Source organism: Schistocerca gregaria, chromosome 10, assembly GCF_023897955.1.
Source record: "Schistocerca gregaria isolate iqSchGreg1 chromosome 10, iqSchGreg1.2, whole genome shotgun sequence".
NCBI classification, from domain to species: Eukaryota; Metazoa; Arthropoda; class Insecta; order Orthoptera; family Acrididae; genus Schistocerca; species Schistocerca gregaria.
Window position 1 is genome coordinate 219,137,585 of NC_064929.1, and position 22,079 is coordinate 219,159,663.

Genomic DNA, 22,079 nt, shown 5'->3' on the forward strand with positions numbered 1-22,079 from the left:
TTCTTACAAAAATTACTTATCTACTTAGAAAGAATATTAGTTTTGTCATACTTCCCATTTTATAAGAAACAGGATATCAAGATTATTTAAAAAGATCTGAATCTGCACATGTGCCCAAGCGCTTTTAATGTTCTTTTGATTCTTATTTCACAGATTTTAAATTAAATACAGCAATATAAAAACCCAACCACAATATAATTTTGATATCTTGTCATCATAGTACTGATGTCCTTGCTTTCAATTTGACCCCCAACTAATAAAAATCTTTGGCCGTAATTTGAAATCAAGTATTCGTATCTTTGGTAGCGTCGCGTAGGTAAACGTATAGGAAGTTTTGTGCTTTTGTTTCCTGAGAGAAACGTTAGTTAGTAGCAATATGATTGTCCCTGGAAATACTATTAAGTTAGTAGACGTTGGCACCTCCATTGCAGTTTTGCCCGAAGCCGAATCACAGTCACCAGTTGTGAAAGCTGTGAGGAATATAAAGAAGAAAAATGCCGGGGCTTTTATACGACTGCAGGTAAGCGTGAATACTGTTTGTGCAACATTGTTTTTAGTTTAACTGCTTACCCCTAGTTCATTTTTATATTTGTTTTAGCCGACTACATCACAGACCGACAAAACAAACACACAGAAAGAATCTGGAAATGCAACCTCTGGGAGGGGTGTTGTATACCTCAGCCACATACCAGATGGCTTTTATGAAGATGAAATGCGCCAATATTTTAGTCAGTTTGGACGTGTTACCAGAGTAAAGTTAGCACGTAGTAGAAAGGTAAGTTTATATAGGAGGATCTTTTTTCTTTCTGGGCATGATGTGCAACAAAAATTAATATTTCTTCTTTGTGAAGTGGTTATTATTTCCACGATGTCATTGCTAGAGGGCAAATGGAAAAGATACTGTCTTTTTTTGTTCCCAAGTACGCCCATAGAGAAAACACTGGTGTTAATCTGTAAGTAAACAGTCTTTTTTTTGTGTTTTCACACCATGTATGTGCTTACATACAACATGCACAGAGTGCTCTTTGCTATAAGACATGAAGGAGATATGTTTTATTTTTTATCTGGTGTGCTTTTCAGTGTAACTGACCTAATCTTATACGGGTCTTCCAAGTACTTCTTGTCTGTGTGTTCATATCTTAGGAGCACATGAAGACGACTGTCAGTTGTCGAAATATTTAGTTATAAATGAAATCAGCTCTTCTAGAAAACCGAAAACAAATCCTCCCCAACTATACTCGGCAGAGGTCGCATCCCATTTTACCAGTTAAAGTTTCTTCTTGTTGCATTCATGTATGGAGTGTGGGAAGAATGAGTGTTTGAATGCCTCTGTGCATGCCATAATTATTCTGATGATCCCTATGTGAATGATAATTAGGGTATTGTAGTATATTCTTAGAGTCATCATTTTAAGCCAGTTGAACCTTTGTTCGTAGGCTTTCTTGGGATGGTTCACATCTCTCTTCAAGAGTCTTCCAGTTCTGTTCCTTCAGTATCTCTGTGGCACTCTCCTACAGGTCAAACAAACCTGTGACCATTCATGCTGCCCTTCGTATACCTTGTATATCCCCTGTTAGTCTTGTTTGGTATGGGTCCCACACACTTGAGCCATATTCTAGGGTAGATCAATGATGTTTGTGTCATTGTATGCTGTTTGACTTTCTGGGTGCTGAATGGCAACATTATCAGTGAGCTTATTCTTGCAGCTCTTATTGTGAGCAGATTCCATCATATATGGAAAAATGGTTCACGTACAGCAAGGATTATGCAGCATATACCTAGATTTGAACGCAGCAGATAACTGTAATGAAGAACATATCAGCAGATAACTTAAGTTATTTTGGGCCAAATTAAGTTATTTGTTAATTGTTTTACATTTATTACTTTTACCTTCTCCAAATAACTTACATGAATGCCACTGGGTGACTTACTGTACCATGTATGTAACACTAGGTACTACTGTGAGCAAAATATAATTTCTAATGGAAAAAATTACAAGTTTTTGTACTAAATGAAATGAATTAAACATGAGCTCAAATAAGAAACTATTTGGTGTGATAAACAGAAAAACATTTGACAAACTGTCCCACATTCCATTTCCTGCACCAGGTACATGTTAATGTCATACAAATTACTCCAGCACACTTTCTTTCAAGCTGCTGTGTTTTCACAATCAGATAATTCATTTCACCAGTGTAGAGCTAATTTGCTATAGTACTGGCATTATTCACCACGTCCTTCCTCCTCACATGTGCCTGCATATCTTCTCATCGAAAATTTATGTGATACAGTGTATTTCCATTTTTGTAGTGGAGTATCCAGGCATTGTGCAGTTATATCCAATAACCAACTGAAAAGAGGCCAGCACCATTTCCTGTTATGGATATTTATCCCATGCTGATTTGCATTTTGATTCATTTGATCAGTTCCACCTGTGTGCTGAAATTCTGTCAGAATGATGGGTTGAGGAACTAAAATTAAGAAAACTGACTTTGGTGTACATGTTAAAGTGGAAAAAAAGCTTTATCTTCCTGAGCTATGACTTTCTTCTTAAGGAAGGAGGGAGAGATTTTGAGAAATGTTAGTAAGGAGAGGCAGTATAGTCAGACCACAGAATGAGATAGACCCACCAGTTGCTTGGATGAGAAGAGGCAGATATGGGGGAGGCAAGCATAGAGAGTAGGTCCACTTTATATGCTGCCTGCTTCAGAGGATGTAAAAATATTGTACTATTTTCAAAAAATCCCCCTTAGCTTTTAAATTAGTGCTGAAGACAGACCAAATTAAGTGTTCGATGAAAACAGGCTCACACTTCAAGGATACAAGCTACAGAACTAAACATCAGTTATCTTAGGTTTTGTGTTTAAGCCCAGGCTACCTCATAATGTTAAGAGATGGTCTCCTATTTTTGTCATAATCTTCCATTTGTGATTTCCTATTGTATTAATTTCTTCTATTTGTCTTAACAGACTGGCAGAAGTAGAGGATATGCATTCATCGAATTTCAGTACGCTGAAGTAGCCAAGGTTGTCGCTGAGACCATGAACAATTACTTGTTATACAACAGACTTCTCAAAGGTTTGTATTAAATAATTGTGTTGTCAGAATTTGGCTTTGTCATTACATAATGTCTGGGTTATGTTAAATTACGTCCACTGCTGCTGTATTGCGCAATATATGTGGCTCACATAACCACCAACTGTAGCATTGGTATACAGTTACACTTTATATACTATATTGGAGCCATGAAAAAATTACAACTGCCTTTTCCTCTTGAACAGTGTGAATAATATAACAGGCTTTCTGGTTACGACGCACCAACATGTGAAAATATCTGTGTTGCTGAATGTGTAACCAATAAGCCTGTGGAATACTACCATGTGGGTGCCTACACCAGTCAACTACAGGCTGATCCTATCTCATGACATCTGTGAAAGCAGCAATGTCATATACCAGCTGTTCTGCAATCACTGCAGAGTGTTTTATCTGCAGATCATCAACCATCTGTTTGCCAGAATGAACCTCTGCTAACACACTGTTCCCACATCCTCTACCCAACCGCCCCTGCCCTCCCCCACCTCCCTCCCGTACTGTCACACACCGGAAACACAGCAGCAACTTCTTTCCTTTTATTCTGTCGTGCTCTTTAAGAAATGCACTTCTGTGATGACCTCTCTCCAACAATTTGTGATTATCTGTTCTGACAGAACCATGTTGACCCCTAGATAGCAATCTGGTTTCCATTGATATCAGTGATGACTGGATCCTCCTTCCTACCAGCCTGGAAGCAATAGTGGTGTGCGAGTGCAAATGACCCCAGCAATCACCATTTGCAATGTCTGCCTCCCTCCAGGTAGGCCACTTCCTTATGTTGAACTGCCTACCTCAATCCAGCAACTCCCGCACCTCCTCCTCGGAAACTTTAATGCACACCACACTCTGTAAGGGAGTGCCACTTCGATGGGTTGGGGTCTCCTAATAGACCAACTTACTAGTGACTTTGATTTGTCTCTCCCTCAATAACAGTTCCCCTACCAACTTCAGTGCCACTCGTGGCACCTTTTCTGCTATCGATCTCACTATCTCTTTCCGTGCTCTCGTGGCTTCACTACATCATTCATCCTGTGATCATCTTTGTGACAGTGACCACTTTCTGGTGACTATATTTTCTCTGCCTGCGAGGCAGGCAGGCAGGCCCCCATGTCTGACATTCTACAGAGCCAGTTGGCATTTGGATATGTCTGCTGTGCACTTCAACACCTCTCTCTCAGATTACACTAATGTGGTCATGCAAAAGCCTCTTACACTATTCCTCGTGCCTCTGCTTATCCCCATTCTACAGGTGCCCCTTGTGGTGGACAGAGGACATAGCAGTCACTATCCAGGACTGCTGACAGGCGCTCGAACGGTTTGACACCCTTCACAGACCAATCGTATTGATTTTAAGCTTGTCCTTGCTACCTTGTTAAGTAGAGTAAAAAGAAATGCTGGAGGCACTGTTTCCTCCCTGGGGTCGGATACCTCCTCATTGCAGGTTTGGTCCAAACTCCGTACCGTTCTGGACTGCCAGCATCTGTCAACTGTCAGGGTCTTATCCTGCAGGGTGCTCTGTGTATTGATCAGTCAGTCCCGTAAAGGCATTTCCCATTTACGATTGTTACAGTCTGCCACCTCACTGTGTGTCAACTTTTGTACAATATGTGATCCATATTTAGCTTTTTTTTTGTTGCCGTAGAATATATCCAGAGGTCATTTTGGGATTAAGGGATGTTATAGTTTTGTAGCAAGAAGGTAGAAATGCTGTATTTTTGTGTGTTATGACCCTTAAAGCCAAATTGGATGAATGTTTATCACTGATGCCCAAGAGATAACTTACGAGCATATCAAAGTTAACACTAGAAATAGTAAGAAAAATACCGTGTTACTACAAGCTTGACTGAGTTTGAAATGTGTGAATGTCGATAGTTAGCTGAAGTAACCAAATACGGATTGGTTTACCAGAAAAGTGTTATTTTGTGTGCAGGACAAAGTATGGAAAAACCTTTTCCTTGGAAGCTACTAAAATTTATATCCACTAAAAGAAACTTTAAAAAAAAGTTGATCAGCAAATCGATATTATTCCTTTTCTGTTCAGATTTGTGCATTTGGTTGAATCTGTCTGTATTTTAAAGATATCACATACAGTGCATGGTGTAAATTTGAAACACAAGGTTTGTAAGCGATCCTGCTCGGTCAGACAAGAATCTTACGGTGTGCGCGCACAGACTCGAATTTTCGTAGTGTCTGATGCAAACAGAAGTGTCAAAGGTTATGTGCAGGTAGTCGGAATGCTTAGTAAATATGAATACCCCCATTTGGCATGCAGTGATGTCATTTTTTGCAGCAAACTTAAAGCATAAACAAAGTGGAAGGAAAGCAGATGGCGTATTTGAGCCCTCACATCTTGAAATCATGAGCAAATCATTTTGAGCAATTAACTTACTTTTGTACCCTGTATTTCTTACTATGGGATTGTACGAGACATCTGACTTTGTATTTCTGCTCGGCACTCGAGTCTAGTTAACTTTAATCCTACTTGCCTAATCCTTACTGTTTTCCACGTCATCTTAAAAATTAAAGAAAATGTTCTGATAACTGAAATATGTTACTTTACAGCAAGTTACATGGACAAGCAGTATCCTGCAGCATTTTGGAACCAACAATCTTGTGGGCCTCAAAATTGTCCACTCGCAAGAAACCGACGAATGGAAATAAAACGAAAAAACGCGATTCTGAATCCTGCGAAGGAACTGGCACAGCAGGGGAAGAGGCGCAGGCAGCTGGCAAAGACTCTGAGTCGCCTGAGGGATGCTGGAGTGGATCATACTCTTGAGGTACAGTGTGGATTATATGCTCCAGGTACAACACTCTGTCTGATGTGCTGTTGTGGTCACTGCTACTACTGGCCTTTTCTCTGAGACAACATACTTACCGTATTCGAGCCTCGATATCCCTGTGCGGTGTTTACTCCCCCACATTTCATCTCCTCCCGACCGATCCTTTGCTTTGGCAGAGTTGTGCCCTAAATTACTTTTCTCTCCATTTTGAACTGGCACCTCTTTACTAGTTACTCGAACTACTCATAATGTCTGTTGAGGTAGCAACCGTCAACACCTTCACGCACATGCCGTAAGTACAATCTCACTTAACTTTTTGCTGGGCGTCTGATACGGCTCACGTCGGGTACAGCAGGCGGCAGTAAGGCAGCGGAGGCCGTAGACAGCCGTGTCCGGAACTGGCAGCAACGAGCCTCCTCACAGGCGACAGGAAGTGCTCTCCACCGAGCTGTCCTGTACACGTGGTCGGTTCCCGCTCCACTGTGAGCACACTCTGGCCTTGGGTAATATCGAACGCCGCCTGTCACGTCCCAGTGAGAGCCTCCGGTTAACTCCTCCGGCAGAGATAAGGCAGCATAGACTTGGTGCACGCACTAGCAAAGATGAGAGTGCAAAGGCGAGGTACTTGCAAAAAAGCTGGCGTGCCACCGAAACGCCACGGCTTTTTTGGTGTCTCATTTCCTACTCTAAATCCCGATTAAATTAGCCTTTGTTCCACTACCCTCATTTCACTTTTGTCTCTGATCCACTTTTTTTGCTGTCTCTGGACAAATGTTGTCAGCAAACCTTCACGTTCTTATTACACCTCAAACTGTGGTGGCCTTTACAGATTTCTCCTCAGTTTCCTTTAGTGCTTGCACAGGTACAGATTGGGCGATAGAGGGTAGGCTGTGACACAGTCTCATTCCCTTCTGGGAAACTACCTCTCCATTTCTTCTCATTTGTGCACATGTTGAAGATAACTTTCACATCCTGTATTTTAGTTCTGATGGCCACAATTTCAGAAATTTTATTCCAGTCAAAATTGAACATCCCCCAGGTTGGCTTCTACCAGTCATTCATTATGTGAAAAATTTGTCAGTATTTTGCAACCGTGAATTTTAAAACAGAAGGTTTGGTAATATTCTCACGGCAGCACCTGCTTCTGTGGAATTTGAATTAAGTCACTCTTCTCAAGGTCTGAGGGTATTTCTCCTGTCTCACATATCGGGTGGAGTAATTTTGTTACAACTGCCTCTCCAGGGGACCTGTCGAATTGTGTAGGAATGCCCTCCGCTTAGAGTGCCTCCTGTGTACTCGCATCTTGTAGTGTCACATCCCCATTTGCTCTTCTTTTCCCATAATACCACCAGCAAGTTTCTTTCCTTAGTATAGCCCCTTTCAGCCTTCCCTTCTGAGATTGGTACTGGCTTGCCATTTGGGTCTTGACATTCACATAACTGTTTCTCTTTTATACAAAGCTTTTTGTAATTTTTTTTATAGGTGGCATTTTTTCCCATAGTCATATGTATTTTACAGCTTTGCATTTCTCCTCAGCCATTCGTTCTGTGCCATTTTGCCTTCTCTGTCAACCTTTTTTTTTTAATGTGTGTATTCCCATTTGTCACATTTCCTGTGTGTCCCAGGTCTGAAAATCACCCTTTGTGGTGTATGCAATGCTGCCAAGTCTGATTTGTCCATGATGATGATGATGATGGAATGTTTTACCCTGGAAAACAAGATCCGAGTGGCATATTTGTGGCACTGTTGTAACTTCTCTGTGCACAGCAGTGGCATACATAGTAGTTGGAAATGTGTGTGTCTCCTCCAAGCCAGAAGCAAATCGCCTTAAATAATGCTTTCTCAAGCATTGTTTACATTTGTTTGGGTGCTGCACCAGAGAAAATAAGCATCAGTGGCTTGCTCTTGGCATATGAACTTGCAGGTGCAGGTATTCAGTAACATAAAAATGTACCACGTCTAATAGCAAACAACGGAAACTTTAGGTTGGAATCTCAACAACGTAAAGAAAAGGCAGGTTGGTACTTAGTATAAAGATGACACATTAAGTTGCAGACAGGCACAATTGTGTCATTCTGGCCCAGAGGTAGTGATGCGAGCTGTGGGGAGGACAATTATAAATGGGCATTTGCCCAAAGCACTTTCAAATGCCCAAAATGTGAGAATTTATTAAAAAAAGTACATTTTGAAGATTTTACTGCCAAAATGTATAATTTACCAATTAAAAGAAGGGAATGGGACGATACTGCAGATATTAAAAAGTTGGTAAACGTTTACACTTGCCTTTATTGCAAGGAATGAAAGGAAACGAGAGATGATTCCCCCCCCCCCCCCCCCCCCCTAGCATTTCAACTTGCTGCACCAAAGATAGAGGTGTTAACAGCTGCTTATCATTTACAATGTGTCGCCGAAAGCTTATGTGTAAGTGTGTTTTAATTGTATCTGTCTGGAGCTTAACATGTCACCTTTACATAAGTAGCAATCTGTCTTTTCCTTCCATTGTTGCTGCTACTAGTATCATTAGTCTGCAAATAAAGGAAATGCTCATGTAATGTTCAGTAAACTGTCATCAGTCACCAATAGAAATATCTGCTCTTTTATCGATTACATCCGGTTGGAAGAGTCGTTTTATGGATATGTTGTTAATTACTGCCATAGTTTGTCATTACCGTCTTTTTTCAATCAGATGTATATCATTTCTGATTTCAGGTGAAAGATCAAGTAGAGCTGTCTACAGGAGGGAAAAAAATTGGTGGTGCAAAAAATACAAAGCAAGAGAAACAGACATCCGAAGAAAGCGCGAAGGTGGAGGAGGACTCTAGGAACAGCCAGCCAGTGCTGCTGGTGGATGAGAGTGATGACGAAATTGAATTCAACGTGCCATCTTTTGTTATCAGGAAGACCTTGAAGAGGCGGAGCAGTAGTCCGACATTGGAGCAGTCTCCCAAAGTAAAGCGGGGCAAGCATGTTAAGAGTGAGCCACTGACGTCACCAACTCCAGGAAAACAGAATGGAGAGGCAAGTTCCAGATCTAACCACAAAACTAGAAAGAGTGGTAGAGTCAGTGTTATTCCGAAGCACATCAGCTCTGGGTTTCACGTAACTATTACTCCGGGGAAGTCCAAGCAGAATAAATTGGCCAGCAAGGAGAACCGAGAGAGCCAGTCACCTGTGCAATCTGAGGAATCACCCAAACAGTTGGGCACACCGAAAGCAGTTGGTGCCGCATCTCCGAGATTGCCGAAGTCGGTCGAATCTTCCACAAATAAAAAGATTAGAAACAGTAGACTCTCCACCGAAAATAAGATCGATGGACCCCCACAAAACACTGAAATACCAAAGGTACACAGACGGAGCACAGAGACGCCAGAAATTTTGGACGGTGTTACGCCCACTCCCGTTGCAGATAGTGCTGTTAGAAAAGTGTCACCTAAAGCAGTCAAAACCCCAAAGCAGATGAAAAAGAGTCCACACGCTATCGATAAAAGAAAAACACCTACGTTGATGGACATTCAGAGCAGTGTTGCATCAGGGCCTGAGAAAACTGTTTTACTCAAAAGTAATGGGAAGAAAATTTCTCCAAAAGCAACACCAAATGTGCACTGCCCAGTACAAAAACTTAACTCTGGTGACAGGAGTTCCTTAAAAACACCAATTGGGCGGAAGTCTTTACCGTTGTCAAAAACTAATTTGGAAGACAAGAAACGTACAGGACTGAAGACTCCACTGAAAACTCCAATAGGCAGGAAGAGCCAAAACTGGACTGCCTCAAGCGGCCCAAACCGTTCACCAAATTTAATACAGAAACTTGGTTCGGAAGACAAGAAACGTACAGGACTGAAAACCCCACTGAAAACTCCAATAGGCAGGAAGAGCCAAAACTGGACTGCCACAAGTGGCCCAAAACGATCACCAAAATTAATGCAGCAACTTGGTTCGGAAGAGAAGAAACACACAGGACTAAAGACACCTTCGAAAACTCCAATAGTCAGGAAGAGCCAAAACTGGACTGCTGCAAGCAGCCCAAAGCGTTCACCACTGTCCCATAGCACCGCCTTGAAGAAGCACGACAGTGCTAGTCCAAAAGCTTCGAAACCTGCAAGAAAGAGCTTGAAGTTAAATAAGTAGACGTGCTGAAAAAAAGGGACTCCTGTATCATGAGAGAACCCAGAGGCCATAATAACGTTGTCAGAATGAGATTTTTCCACTGTATCATGGAGTGAAATGCACATTTGTTCGTTTCTAAAATGAACAAAAGAGAATTATTCAACAGTTATGGTGTGATTTGTCGATTCTTTTCATATGAGTTGCCAGTGTGGAATCAGTTTGTTCTTTAGTTTTTGTAGAGTACTTATTAATAGTTGTTTTTATTTGGCATATCAGTACAACTGTCTTTGGTTTCTTTCCCAGACCGAGGATAAATAATGTGGAGTGAATTTTTCCTCAGTATCTTAATGATATTCTTTTTTATCTGCTCTTAACACTACGTATGGCTAATGTGAAATATGTACTGTAGATATATTTTTAGAAAGCCTATACAATATTTACTGATGTGTATGTTTTATCACTTGGTGGTGCAATACTTTCTTTTTTAAATAAGAAAATTGTTTCTCAGCCAGTGGCAGCTTATTTGCCACTGAATCATTGTAATTATCAATTTCAACTGAATATAGATTTTCTTATACTTCTAAAATGCAATAAGAAAATGATATTGTAATGTGACTGATCAAATTTTTGAGTCATTTGAAGGATAAACTGTAATAATGATTGATTTGTAATGAGAGAGGAAATACACTGTAGCTCAAATAATCTAAGTATTTCTTGAGGCTTTAATAATAAGTCCTTAATGATTACATTGGAAATTACTTTTAATATATGCACACATACAAAAAGTATCTCATTAGATATTACCTAGTAAATGTAGTGTATTGCCCTGAAGCCGAGCGTATCATCCCGATCAGTGTGCTCAACTTCCCTCTCGGCATCAGTTCACAGGTGACCATTTGTTTGGGTTTACAACTGACTGGTAGTTGTACCCGTGTAAAACTTTGCAGAAGATTTATGTAGTCAGACAGGTGTATGACATGACTGCCATATGGATGCAGTAGGGCTGGGAAGGATTGTTGTGGATGGAATGTACTCATTTCCAGGCACAAGTGAGAGGGAGAGGTTTGCCCTGCAATTGGATATAACTCTGTTATTACTGTCTGTGAAAGCATACCAATTGATTGATTGTGCACGGGTGCTATCCTGATTTCACTGCTGAACTCGTGTGTGCCTTAAGTTCCAACAATATAATGAAAATGATAGGTTGATTTGCAGGCAGGCACAACAAGACTACTAATCCAGAATTTTCCATTGTTCCTACAATGTGCAATTTTATAAGTATTTCACTTAGAATGAGTAGTCTCCTCCCACTTACACTAAAATTCATTTACAGTATGGTAGTCTGGTGGTGTCTTCTAGACATGTGCCAGTAGACTCTGAATCACATAGCAGCTTTAGATCAGGCCACTGGCAGAAGTGAGAAAGCAATAAGAGTTAGAAAAGGGAGTCTGACACACTGGGGATCGAACTCCAGACATCTGCCTCATGTACTGTCACTGAGCTACGGTATATCTCACCAATCAGATAAATCTGACATTCTGGCCACATTTGCAGTGGAATTTCTTCGGTCGTAAATGTTTACAATGAGTGGCTACACCTGAAAATTGATATGTCAAGCCCGGACAACTAATAAATGAAAGGTGGTCAGGAGACAAACTGCAGTGTCAGTTGCTGGCCGACTTCTGCAAAGTGTGGCACATTACGAACTCTTTTGAGGACTGGGCGCATGCGTATGAGGTTAAGCTTTTATGGGCAGTGTCTAAATAGTGGAAGAAATGTCACTGTGTCCAACAACTGCCACTGTAACGGCACACGCTCCACCACTGGAAACAAGTCTACTTGACAGTTTTAAATGTGGGTTCTACAATGTATACCTGTAAGAGCTATGAGAACTCTGTTATCTTTACCATGAAACACGTCCCTTCTATTGCCATCTGTTTGCTACTTGAATGACGTACAGAATACAGTACCCACACAAGTATATATTCCTCTATTATTGTCCACAGATACAGGAACACCTGCAAATTGTACTCAGTTCTGGGTAAGTGCACCACATACATTAGTCCTTATGGAACCAGTTTGTGAAATGCTTTTACACTGTAGCTTTTATGTTTGTTCTTAGCAGCATAATGAAAGTGTGTTATTACAGACCCTGGCACTGGTAGAGTACAGTACATAGAATTTCAGCATCTATCAAGATTTTTTCACCCTGTAGTCTAGGTGACCCTGTGTGAACAATTAATGTAGCCATATTGTGTGCCCTTTGCCCACAAGATTGCTAGAAAGCAGTTCTGTCAATGGCTGTTGCAAAGATGTGGTGAAGATAAACTTTCCACGACAAGACACGTTTCACCAACAAAGCTGGTGTGTTGTGTGGGCTGATGCAAATAATACTGCACTTGAAGCAGCAAGTTGTCTGTGCCAATTCTCAGTCTATGTACAGTTAGGAATTATTGACAGGAGCTTACATTCTATCATACATGCTGGCGGGTCCCGTATCCAGTATTGTCAGTTCCTACCAAACGGCTTGCTTGTCCCATTATACGAAATTTCATTCAGACAACTGGAGATGGAATTTGTGCATGATGAAGCACCAGTCCATTATTTCAGAAATGCCCGAGAACATCTCACAGTACCCGAGCCATGTTAATGATGTACGCACAGTTGTGACCAAACTAGTTTTTCACTGAGTGCGTGACTGCCTCAGATGGACAGAACATCAAATATGCTAGGGTGGCCAGAGACGGCGGTTATATATATGTGTGTGTGTGTGTGTGTGTGTGTGTGTGTGTGTGTGTGTGTGTGTGTGTTTGTTTTCTACTTTAGAAGGTCTTTGGGAGAAGGTCAGATGTTGAACACCAATTTCGTCTCTTATTATGGCAACGGTTCACAAATGCAGGTCATATGTAACAGCAAGCAGGTAACATTATAATCTCTGCTGTTTCATAGTAATAGAATGTGTTCTCATTTGTTTACACCATTCTGTAGCTCTTCTTCTCAATAGCAAAGATCATGCAGCAGAGGAGACATTTCATAGCAGTGAAGATGAAGATGACCATGTACCCACATCATTTAAGGTATGCACTTCACTGCAGATTTTTTTCGTGAATTTGGTCCATGCTACCACATCTAAAAATGTGGAATACTTCTAATACCCTGTATAAACTGTTCAGATGAGTACCAAGGTAGTCCCACAAACTAGGCTACCACAGGATCTCTCCCTCCCTCCCCCCCCCCCCCCCCCCCTCCATCTCTACATGTTATTCAAGATTTTGCAGCAGAATCTTTGTGGTCTTTTGTTTCCTCCTCCTTACACTTTGCCACCACAAGTTGGTGTGGTATGCTCTGTATCCATTGTATTGCAGTTTGAGGATATGACGAATATAACTGATACTGTGACTAGTCACAACATATACGATGCCAACAGGACTATCTGCTTGCTCTTAACTTCACTACATTGCGTCACCAACTTCCAAAATTAAATCTAACATTCTAACCCCAAGCACAAGATATCCAAAAGTTGATTTGGGAAATTTGAATAAGTGATACAAGAATGAGATTTTCACTCTGCAGCAGAGTGTGCGCTGATATGAAACTTCCTGGCAGATTAAAACTGTGTGCCCAACCGAGACTCGAACTCGGGACCTTTGCCTTTCGCGGACAAGTGCTCTACCATCTGAGCTACCGAAGCACGACTCACGCCTGGTACTCACAGCTTTACTTCTGCCAGTATCTCGTCTCCTACCTTCCAAACATTACAGGAGCTCTCCTGCAAACCTTGCAGGGCTAGCACCCCTGAAAGAAAGGATACTGTGGAGACATGGCTTAACCACAGCCTGGGGGATATTTCCACTCTGCAGCGGAGTGTGCGCTGATATGAAACTGTAAAGTTTGGAATGTAGGAGACAAGATACTGGCAAAAGTAAAGCTGTGAGTACCGGGCGTGAGTCGTGTTTCGGTACCTCAGATGGTAGAGCACTTGCCCGCGAAAGGCAAAGGTCCCGAGTTCGAGTCTGTCGGGCACACAGTTCTAGTCTTCCAAGAAGTTTCATAAGTGATACAACATTGACAAAACTTCAATATATTTATTGATACTTCCACGAATTTAAGAAATGTTGTCCTCAAATAATTAAAAGGATTAAAACTAATAATATGTGAGACAAGCAGAATAACTTACACTGGTACACAACTTACCTGGCTGAACTCTGTGACGAACTTACTGCCTTGTACACCATAATGAAAACTGGCAGTGCTCTTACGAAACAGATTTACAGAGTAAATAGCACATCCATTTTAATATTTACAGAAAAGTCCCATTAAAAAAAGCAAAGCAGCATGGAAGATAGTAAACTCTGTATCAGAGAAATACAAAACCACTGAAGTGACTTCGATCTTGTCTGAGGTCTGAGGAAAACCTGTTACCCCAGAAATAAATGAAAATAATTCTGGAATTACTGTGCAAAATATACCTGGTTTGATACACACTACTTTGAAGATGATTCATGTTAGTTGCCAGACTACGTAATCATGCTGTATATAAACTATATAATAGAAATAGTGAAGGTATCAATGTATTCCTAAACTTCATTGTGAAACATATCACTGACTCCTCTGACTTACCTCATAAAGTGCGTGAAATCCACATTTGTTGTCCTAATTTATAGGAATGGAGACGAAAACAGTCCTGACAGTTATAGGGTAGTCTCCCTCACACGCGTAACATCTAAGCTCACAAAACACTGCACAAAAGAGCAAATATGCAGCTGCTTTCAGAACAGTGAACTAATCTATTCTTCATTGAATGGCTTTACAGACAGTATATCAGTTTAAGGAGTACAAATAAAAACTCTCTGGTTTGACAATGACTTCGTAATTCCGTCAGACGACAAAGGTCTTGCAAGAGCAGCTGAATGCAATAGATACACAGGCATCTACTCCGTGGGGGCCCGAGCCCCCCAATAATTTAAGATAATTTGTAGTTATATTATACTTTGCAAAGTCACTAAATTATGTTGGAATTTTTTATTTTCCTTGTTTGACGGCAGTTTTCTTTTAAAATACATTCAATAATGAGTTAAAAATATAATTATTACGGTAGTAAGCAGGTTAACTGAAAACAAGTGGTGTGAATCATGATAGTGTTAACGGTGCTGCAGACACTCGTAGAATGTGTCCCGGTACGCGAACCTTTGGGTAAAGTCTGCCGCTAGCGCTGCGGCGCGGCTACATCAAAAAGATTGGAGCAGAAGCGTCTCACGCCACCTTGATGCTTCGAGGCATTATGATGCCACAGCTATATAAAGCCCACCCTGCTGTCGCAGTCATTCAGTGTGGATAGTTTTGTTCAGTACATGCTGCAGACGTGTTTAGTGTTCCCACTTTAGTGTCTAGGGGAATATTTTATATGACTATATTTTATTCGTTTACTTTAGTCTCTTAGTGTATTGTGAATAAAGTTTGTAATGAATAAATTTGTTACCAAAATGGCACGCATGGAAGTTGATGATACTGCAAGTCAACTTCCAACAATTATTGCATCAAGTGCTTCGTTGTCTTCAGGCGAGAACGGTTCACAGCCAAAACCTGGACAATCCGGTAACAGAAGATTATTTCAGACGTCTCGGTTGATCAAATGTACATGGCTAGAATATGAAGCATCTACAGAAAAAGTTTTTTGCAAAACCTGCAAAGAGGCATATGCTAAAAATCTTAAAATTTTCTTCAAAAAAAGATGTATTTGCTTCCATACAGTTTTCTAACTGGAAAAAGGCTTTATAAAAATTCCGTCTTCCTGAAAATGCATTTACGCATAAAGGTGTTCTGAAACTAAATTCTATCACTAACCGAAGTGTGGCCTCCCAATTGAATGAACAGTTAGTTAGTAAGATGAAGAAAGGCCATTTAGCTCTTGAGACAATTTTTACTACTGTGCAATTTCTATGCCAACAAAGACTAGCAATTAGAGAAGATGTAAACTCAAATTTTTTTCAATTGTTGGAACTCTGACAGAATGACATACCCGAGTTTAAAGATTGGTTAGGGCATTTGGCGTACAAGTGGACGTCCTACAATATTCGAAAAGAAATCATTGATCTACTAGGAAAGTTTGTCGAGAAAGGTATTGGTTTCAATCAAGAAGACTGAACATTTTTCTGTTATGTTTGACAAAAGAAGTGAGTGTTTGATTCACGAACAAGTATAATTTTGTATTCGTACTGTCGATGGTTCCTTAATCATCAATGAAGCATTGGTTTATACGAGACCCCCAACACTGAATCACAAACTCTGTTTAGTATTTTAAAAGATGTTTTTGCGCGTCTTGATTTTACAGTGGATAAAGAGGACAGTGCTATTATAGCGTCTTGAATATGAGAGGTAAGTTAAAGGACTAAAAAAGTTAAGTTTTGTATCTACAAGCATGTTATATGTCTATGAGGGATATTTTGGCTTTAGCCAAGGACTTAATTAACACCGTAAGGGAATCCAACAAAAGGATGGGACTTTTCACAAGCATACGCTGTGAGAGCGCCAACAACCAAGCTGGTCTACGTCCCCTTTGGCTGACTCGATGGACTATGTGAGGTTCTAGTATCTTGAGAATATTGAAAAACTTTGAAGAATTTCTAGAGATTTTTTGAAACATTTACTGCAGAGGACAAAACAGAGGCAGGTTACAAATGTGCAGGCTACCTTGATTCAATGTTACAATTCAAGACTTATTTCTTTTTACGTCCTTATTGCCATGCAGTGAACCCAGTAGAGTATGTCAACGAAAAAATTCAATGCCCTCAAGTAAGTACTGCTGATCTGGAAAAAATATGAGGGCTGCATTTGTATATTGAATGGAAGGCATGATAGTTTTGAACATTTTTGGGAATCGTGTTTGTTTAAAAGAAAAACCTTCATAAGTTGATGATACTTCACTTCCTCAGAATCAAAATATACCAAAGTAGTGTGAAAACAACAAAGCCAGCTCACCGCACACTTTCAAAACCCCAAAAGATTACTACAAAGCTATTTACATAGAAGTTTGTGAAACGGTGCAATCTTGCATTACCGAGCGGTTTGCTTCAACTGGACTCACACAGGTCATTGCAGTTGAACAAGAGTGCTTGCTTTTAGTAAACAGAGGTGAAACAAATTTGGAAAAAATCAGCTGAGTTTTTCAGAAATGACCTAGACATAGAAAGACTGCACTTAGCTGACAACGCTAATAAAGAACAACTGGCCTTAAAAAAACATGTGTGATGTAAGAAAGTACATTATACAAGAGCCTGCAGTTGGAGAAATGTTATGTGAAATAGTGAAGTGCATTAAGCTCCTCCAAATAGTTCCAATCATGACAGCAACAGCATAACAGTCATTTAGCACCTTGACACGTATGAAGTCATATCCCCAGTCAACAATGGGACAGAAGCAATTGAACAACTTAGCTGTTCTTCATGCCCACCGAGATGTTTAGGACGAATTGGATATCCGACCAGTCATCAATGGCATCCTATTCAGTAATCCAGTCAGATGGTCGACATTTGCACCTTTCTATCCCACTTATTAATCAAAGTGCTATTACTGTGTGACAGCAATATTTTGTTTTATTCTTTTAATGATAGTTTAGGATTTATATAAATATAATTTCAGTCTTTTGACAGCTATATATTCACTGCCCTGTAATAGTCTGTAAGCATGATTATTACTGTAAATTAAATTAGCTTTTTAACGAAAATACCGTGCGTGTTTATGTTTTCTTTCTTTTTCCAAAGTCAAAAAATGTGTGGGGCTTGTCGAGTTATCGAGAGTCCAATTTTCGGGGTTCTAATGTTGATCATATGATTCTAAAATTATTTAAAAAATCTTTAAAACTCACTATTTTTCATCTAAAATTTAGAAAATTTCGCGGGGCAAGACTCCCAGTACGGGCCCCCCAAATATTTTTTATAAGTCCCCTGAATAGATAGTGTCACGAAAAAGAGGTTGAAAGACGAATATCGACAAAAGCAAAACACAGGTGATTGGATATAGCTGAATTTAATTACACGATGCAGACAGAATTAGACATGGAAATAAGAAGCTAAAGACAGTCGACAAGTTTTAAACACAGGTAATTGGATATAGCTGAATTTAATTATATGATGCCGACAGAATTAGATTTGGAAATAAGACGCTAAAAACAGTCGACAAGTTTTGCTACTCGGGCACTAAAGTAGGAGTGACCAAAGTAGGATGATATAAACTGCATACTGTCAATAGTGACAAAAGTGTTTATGAACAAGAGAAATCTGTGAACATTAAATACAAATTTAAGAGTGAGGAAATCGTTCCCGAGGGTATGTGTACGGCGAGTAGCCCCGTACGAAAGTGAAACGTGGGCGACAAGCAGTTCAGAAGAGAAGAAACTGTGAGCTTTCAAAACGTTGTACTACAGAAGAATGCTGGAAATTAGGTGGGTAGACTGAATAATTAATGAGACGGTACTGAATCACATTGGAGAAAAAAGAAGTTTGTCGCATTAATCGACTGAAAGAAGGAACTGGTTTATAAAAGATAGCATCGAGCAATCGTCAATTCGATAAGGAAGGAAGTGTGAGAGGTAACAACTGACGAGGTAGACAGGCTGAAACAGATTTAGGTTGCAGCAGCCATGCACAGAAGAACAGGCTCGCACTAGACTAGTGTGGAGAGAAACATATCCACCACTGAAGCTGTTACACCTACAGTTACAGATGTTCTCAGAGGTCGTGAAAAGCCATAAGCCGTTCTCCTTCTGTTAGGGGTATCCGTATATCGTAGGTGAGAACATTCGTGACAACGAAGGTGAGAGTTACACGTGCTCACGTATCCTAACGGTAAAGGAGGCTGCTCGTGAAAAGCAGGAAAACCAGTCAGGTAGAACAAACCAATTGTCACGACACATTTGTTACGAGGTCCATCCAGGAAGCCAGATTGAACAACTTTATCAGTGAAACACTAGAGAGAAGCAGAGATCTAGGTTCGAATCCTAATCACACAGTGTTGTCGTAACCATGTAACACAGAAAGAGAGTACAAGGACTGGTTGCCAGCTCGTTTGTTTCTCTGCAGCACGAAGCGAAGAGTGTACTTAAAAACTTCCCGGCAGGTCAAAGCAGTGAGCCCCTCTAGGAACCACACCCGGGGGCTTGCCGTTCACGACAGAGCCATCGAAGGATACCCGTCCCGTTCTCGGAGCTCTAGTTTCGCAAGTGCTCCTCTCCTATTTCCCGAACTTCGCAGAAGCTCTCCCACATGACATACCTCGCAGGACTGACACTCCCAGAACGAGGGATGCTGCAGGAAAATGGGGTGACCATGGCCAGGAGTGTTGTCCCTAGCACAAATCTTTCACTCTCCAGAGAACTGAGTGCTATTTTGAAACTTCCCGGGACTCAAATCGGAAACTTCACCTAGCGTAATTGGTGCTACGAGGGGGACATGTGTCCGGATGCCGTTTCTGAACTAATAGCACTGTCTGCAGAAATTGAGATTCTGGGTAGAGTTCGGCAAAATTGATTCAAAAGACAAATAATTGATACAGATAGAAATATTAACAACTACAAAAAGGACAGATTGCACTCACTGTAAAGATGACACCCTGAGCTGCAGACAGGCACACCAAAAACCTGTTACACACTAAGCTTTCGGTCCAAGCCTTTTTCATAAAAGAATGGAAAAAACACACACACACACACACACACACACACACACACACACACACACACACGGACACACACACACACGGACACGGACACGAGACCACTATCCCCAGCTGCTCTAGCCGGACTGCAGTTTTCTCTTTCAAAACTGAAAAATTATTTTTCCTTTTCTACCACACATTCAAACTAGTTACACAATTTCTTTGACTTTTCTCTTAGTACTGAAATTTGTGGTAAGCTTCCCTTGACCTTCGACAGCAACACAAGTGAAACATTTGCTTTCAAACAGTAACACAGTGCTGCAGTAATTCCACATTCTCTCTCTGGGGTAGAAAGGTGAGTGTCTCTCAACACTTTCTCAATAGTAAGAAGTCACTGTGCCGGAGTATTTAAGAGGTCTGTCTTCCAGTTCTACGCAGAGGCATCCGGCACGGTACTAAGAAGTCGTTAATGTATTTGTACCTGACCTAGAACTGCTTCTAGAGCTTGGCCTGATTTAATAAATTCTTTTATGTACTCAAATTCGGTGTCCGTTTCGAAATTTTTCAAACTCGTAGTCTGTGTGACCGCACACATTTATCTCGAATATTTTTTTCTTTTCTTTTCTTTTGTTTTTCATTCTAAAAACTATTTCATCTGTAACACCAAAGTGAGTTTGCTCAAAACTCTTTCAGTTATTTTGATGGCTCCGGATGTCCATTAGCATTGCACAAAGCAAACCAGCTTTCTTTCTTCTCAGTGATCACGTGTCAGTTCCATAGGTGACACACTTTGAACAAAATATTTGACCAGTCTTTTCCTGAGCTCATTATCTACATTTCTACTCAGGTTTTTCTTTCCACGAAAGTTTCATTAGCTACCACAATTCTAGCTTCGGTCTCCCGGTAGCACATTAGATCTGCTATTATTGCGTTTCCTGCCTACCCGAAAGCTGTCACTTCGCTAATTTTGTTTTATCTTAATTTTAGCTGCTTTTACCTGCTTTGTCAGTAAATATGCAGTTTGCTATTTTCTTATTGATTTTGGTACCATATTTTTCACAGGTTTCATTAAGATATTTTAACATTTTATTTGCACTCCTTTCACTTCCTACTTCCACATGTGGTGTTTTTATCACCTGGTAACAGTGCCACTGGCCACGCCAGACTTCTCGCCACGGTGACAGCCGAGGATTTACGGAATAGGTCCTTTTCGAGACCAACCTTAAGAACAATATTGCCCGACACGGAGGGGTTTTCAACAACCAAATCAGTTTCACTATCTGACCTATGTCAAAAACACTACGACTGTGGTGCGAACGACTGCCGACCGAGAATTGGTGGCGCGAGACTAGTTATACGGAGACCTCATTCGATCTGTAGAAGTATACTCTGCGAACTGAGCCTAGTGATAAAATCCGCTCGTCCAACAGATGGTGACGACATCGAAATCCTAACTGTGGAACTCGACAAGTGCACTGTTACTTGCGTCTACAAACCCCCTGCTGCTAAGTTTGTTTTCCAATCCTCAGGAAATCACCAGAACCTGAAAAACCGAGCCACTATTGCCGATTTCGACAGCTACCGCATCAATTGGAGGTACACTGCACGTAACGATGGCAGGCTCGAATTTGAGCCGTGGGCAGAATGCCGGCAATCGAACTAGTCCCCGACTGAAGCAACTGGAGACGTTCTATTGCTGACACCAGCCAAATAATAAAACGTGTTCTCCGAGCAATACCATCCACATGATACAGACCCATTACGTGCACCACTCAAAAACTTTTACGGTCACGAGTCACACATTTCAGATGCAGGTCCGACTTTAAAAAGGCCGAGTGGGATGCCTTCACCAAAGTGGTTGAAGGCGAGGTGTCTGAAATAGATGTCAATCCGAAGAACTATGACACATTCGTCAAGCTCTCGCTTAAAGGAGCATGTCAGTTTCCCAAGGGGCTGCGGAACCAGCTGCATACCGGGGTTACGAGATGACGATGCACAGTTACGTGCCAATTATTTTCACAGCTTCGAGGAAGATCTTTTTCTGACATAATGAGGGAGTCAGGTGAGATACTAATGCAGAGTGTAGGTTCCACTCACAGAAATGAGAGGTGCACATTGATGACAGGCCTTGGCTTTACTCACAAAAGCAAGAAGGCCTGGTCCACAACAAAGTAGTTATCCAAAGCACTCACTAACCTGATTTAGCAACTGACAGCAATTGAAATCACCTATCAACTTTACTTAATGGGCAGTGCAGCAGAAAGTGCCTGAAGACTATTGTTGAGATAACATGCAATACACAACTGGAAACTGACAGCATCAGCTGCCCAGTTACAACAGAAAAAAGCACTAACGGTCTTCGAGTCAAGAAATTTGACAAAGCTGTTGAGGTAGCCAATCTACATGTAGAATTGCTAAAACACTTTGGCACAACTTATTGGCTACACC

General features: G+C 40.8%; 1 protein-coding gene across 1 annotated transcript; it reads left to right on the top strand.

The window, feature by feature from the left end:
- The first annotated feature begins 21 nt into the window (after nucleotides 1–21).
- Nucleotides 22–10,685, top strand: LOC126293508 (protein piccolo-like). The gene is made up of 5 exons (XM_049986759.1): nucleotides 22–520; nucleotides 599–775; nucleotides 2,970–3,078; nucleotides 5,656–5,873; nucleotides 8,586–10,685. The coding sequence occupies exons 1-5, from the start codon at nucleotides 377–379 to the stop codon at nucleotides 10,002–10,004; spliced, it is 2,067 nt and encodes a 688-aa protein (XP_049842716.1). The 5' UTR covers nucleotides 22–376; the 3' UTR covers nucleotides 10,005–10,685.
- Nucleotides 10,686–22,079: the final 11,394 nt, after the last annotated feature.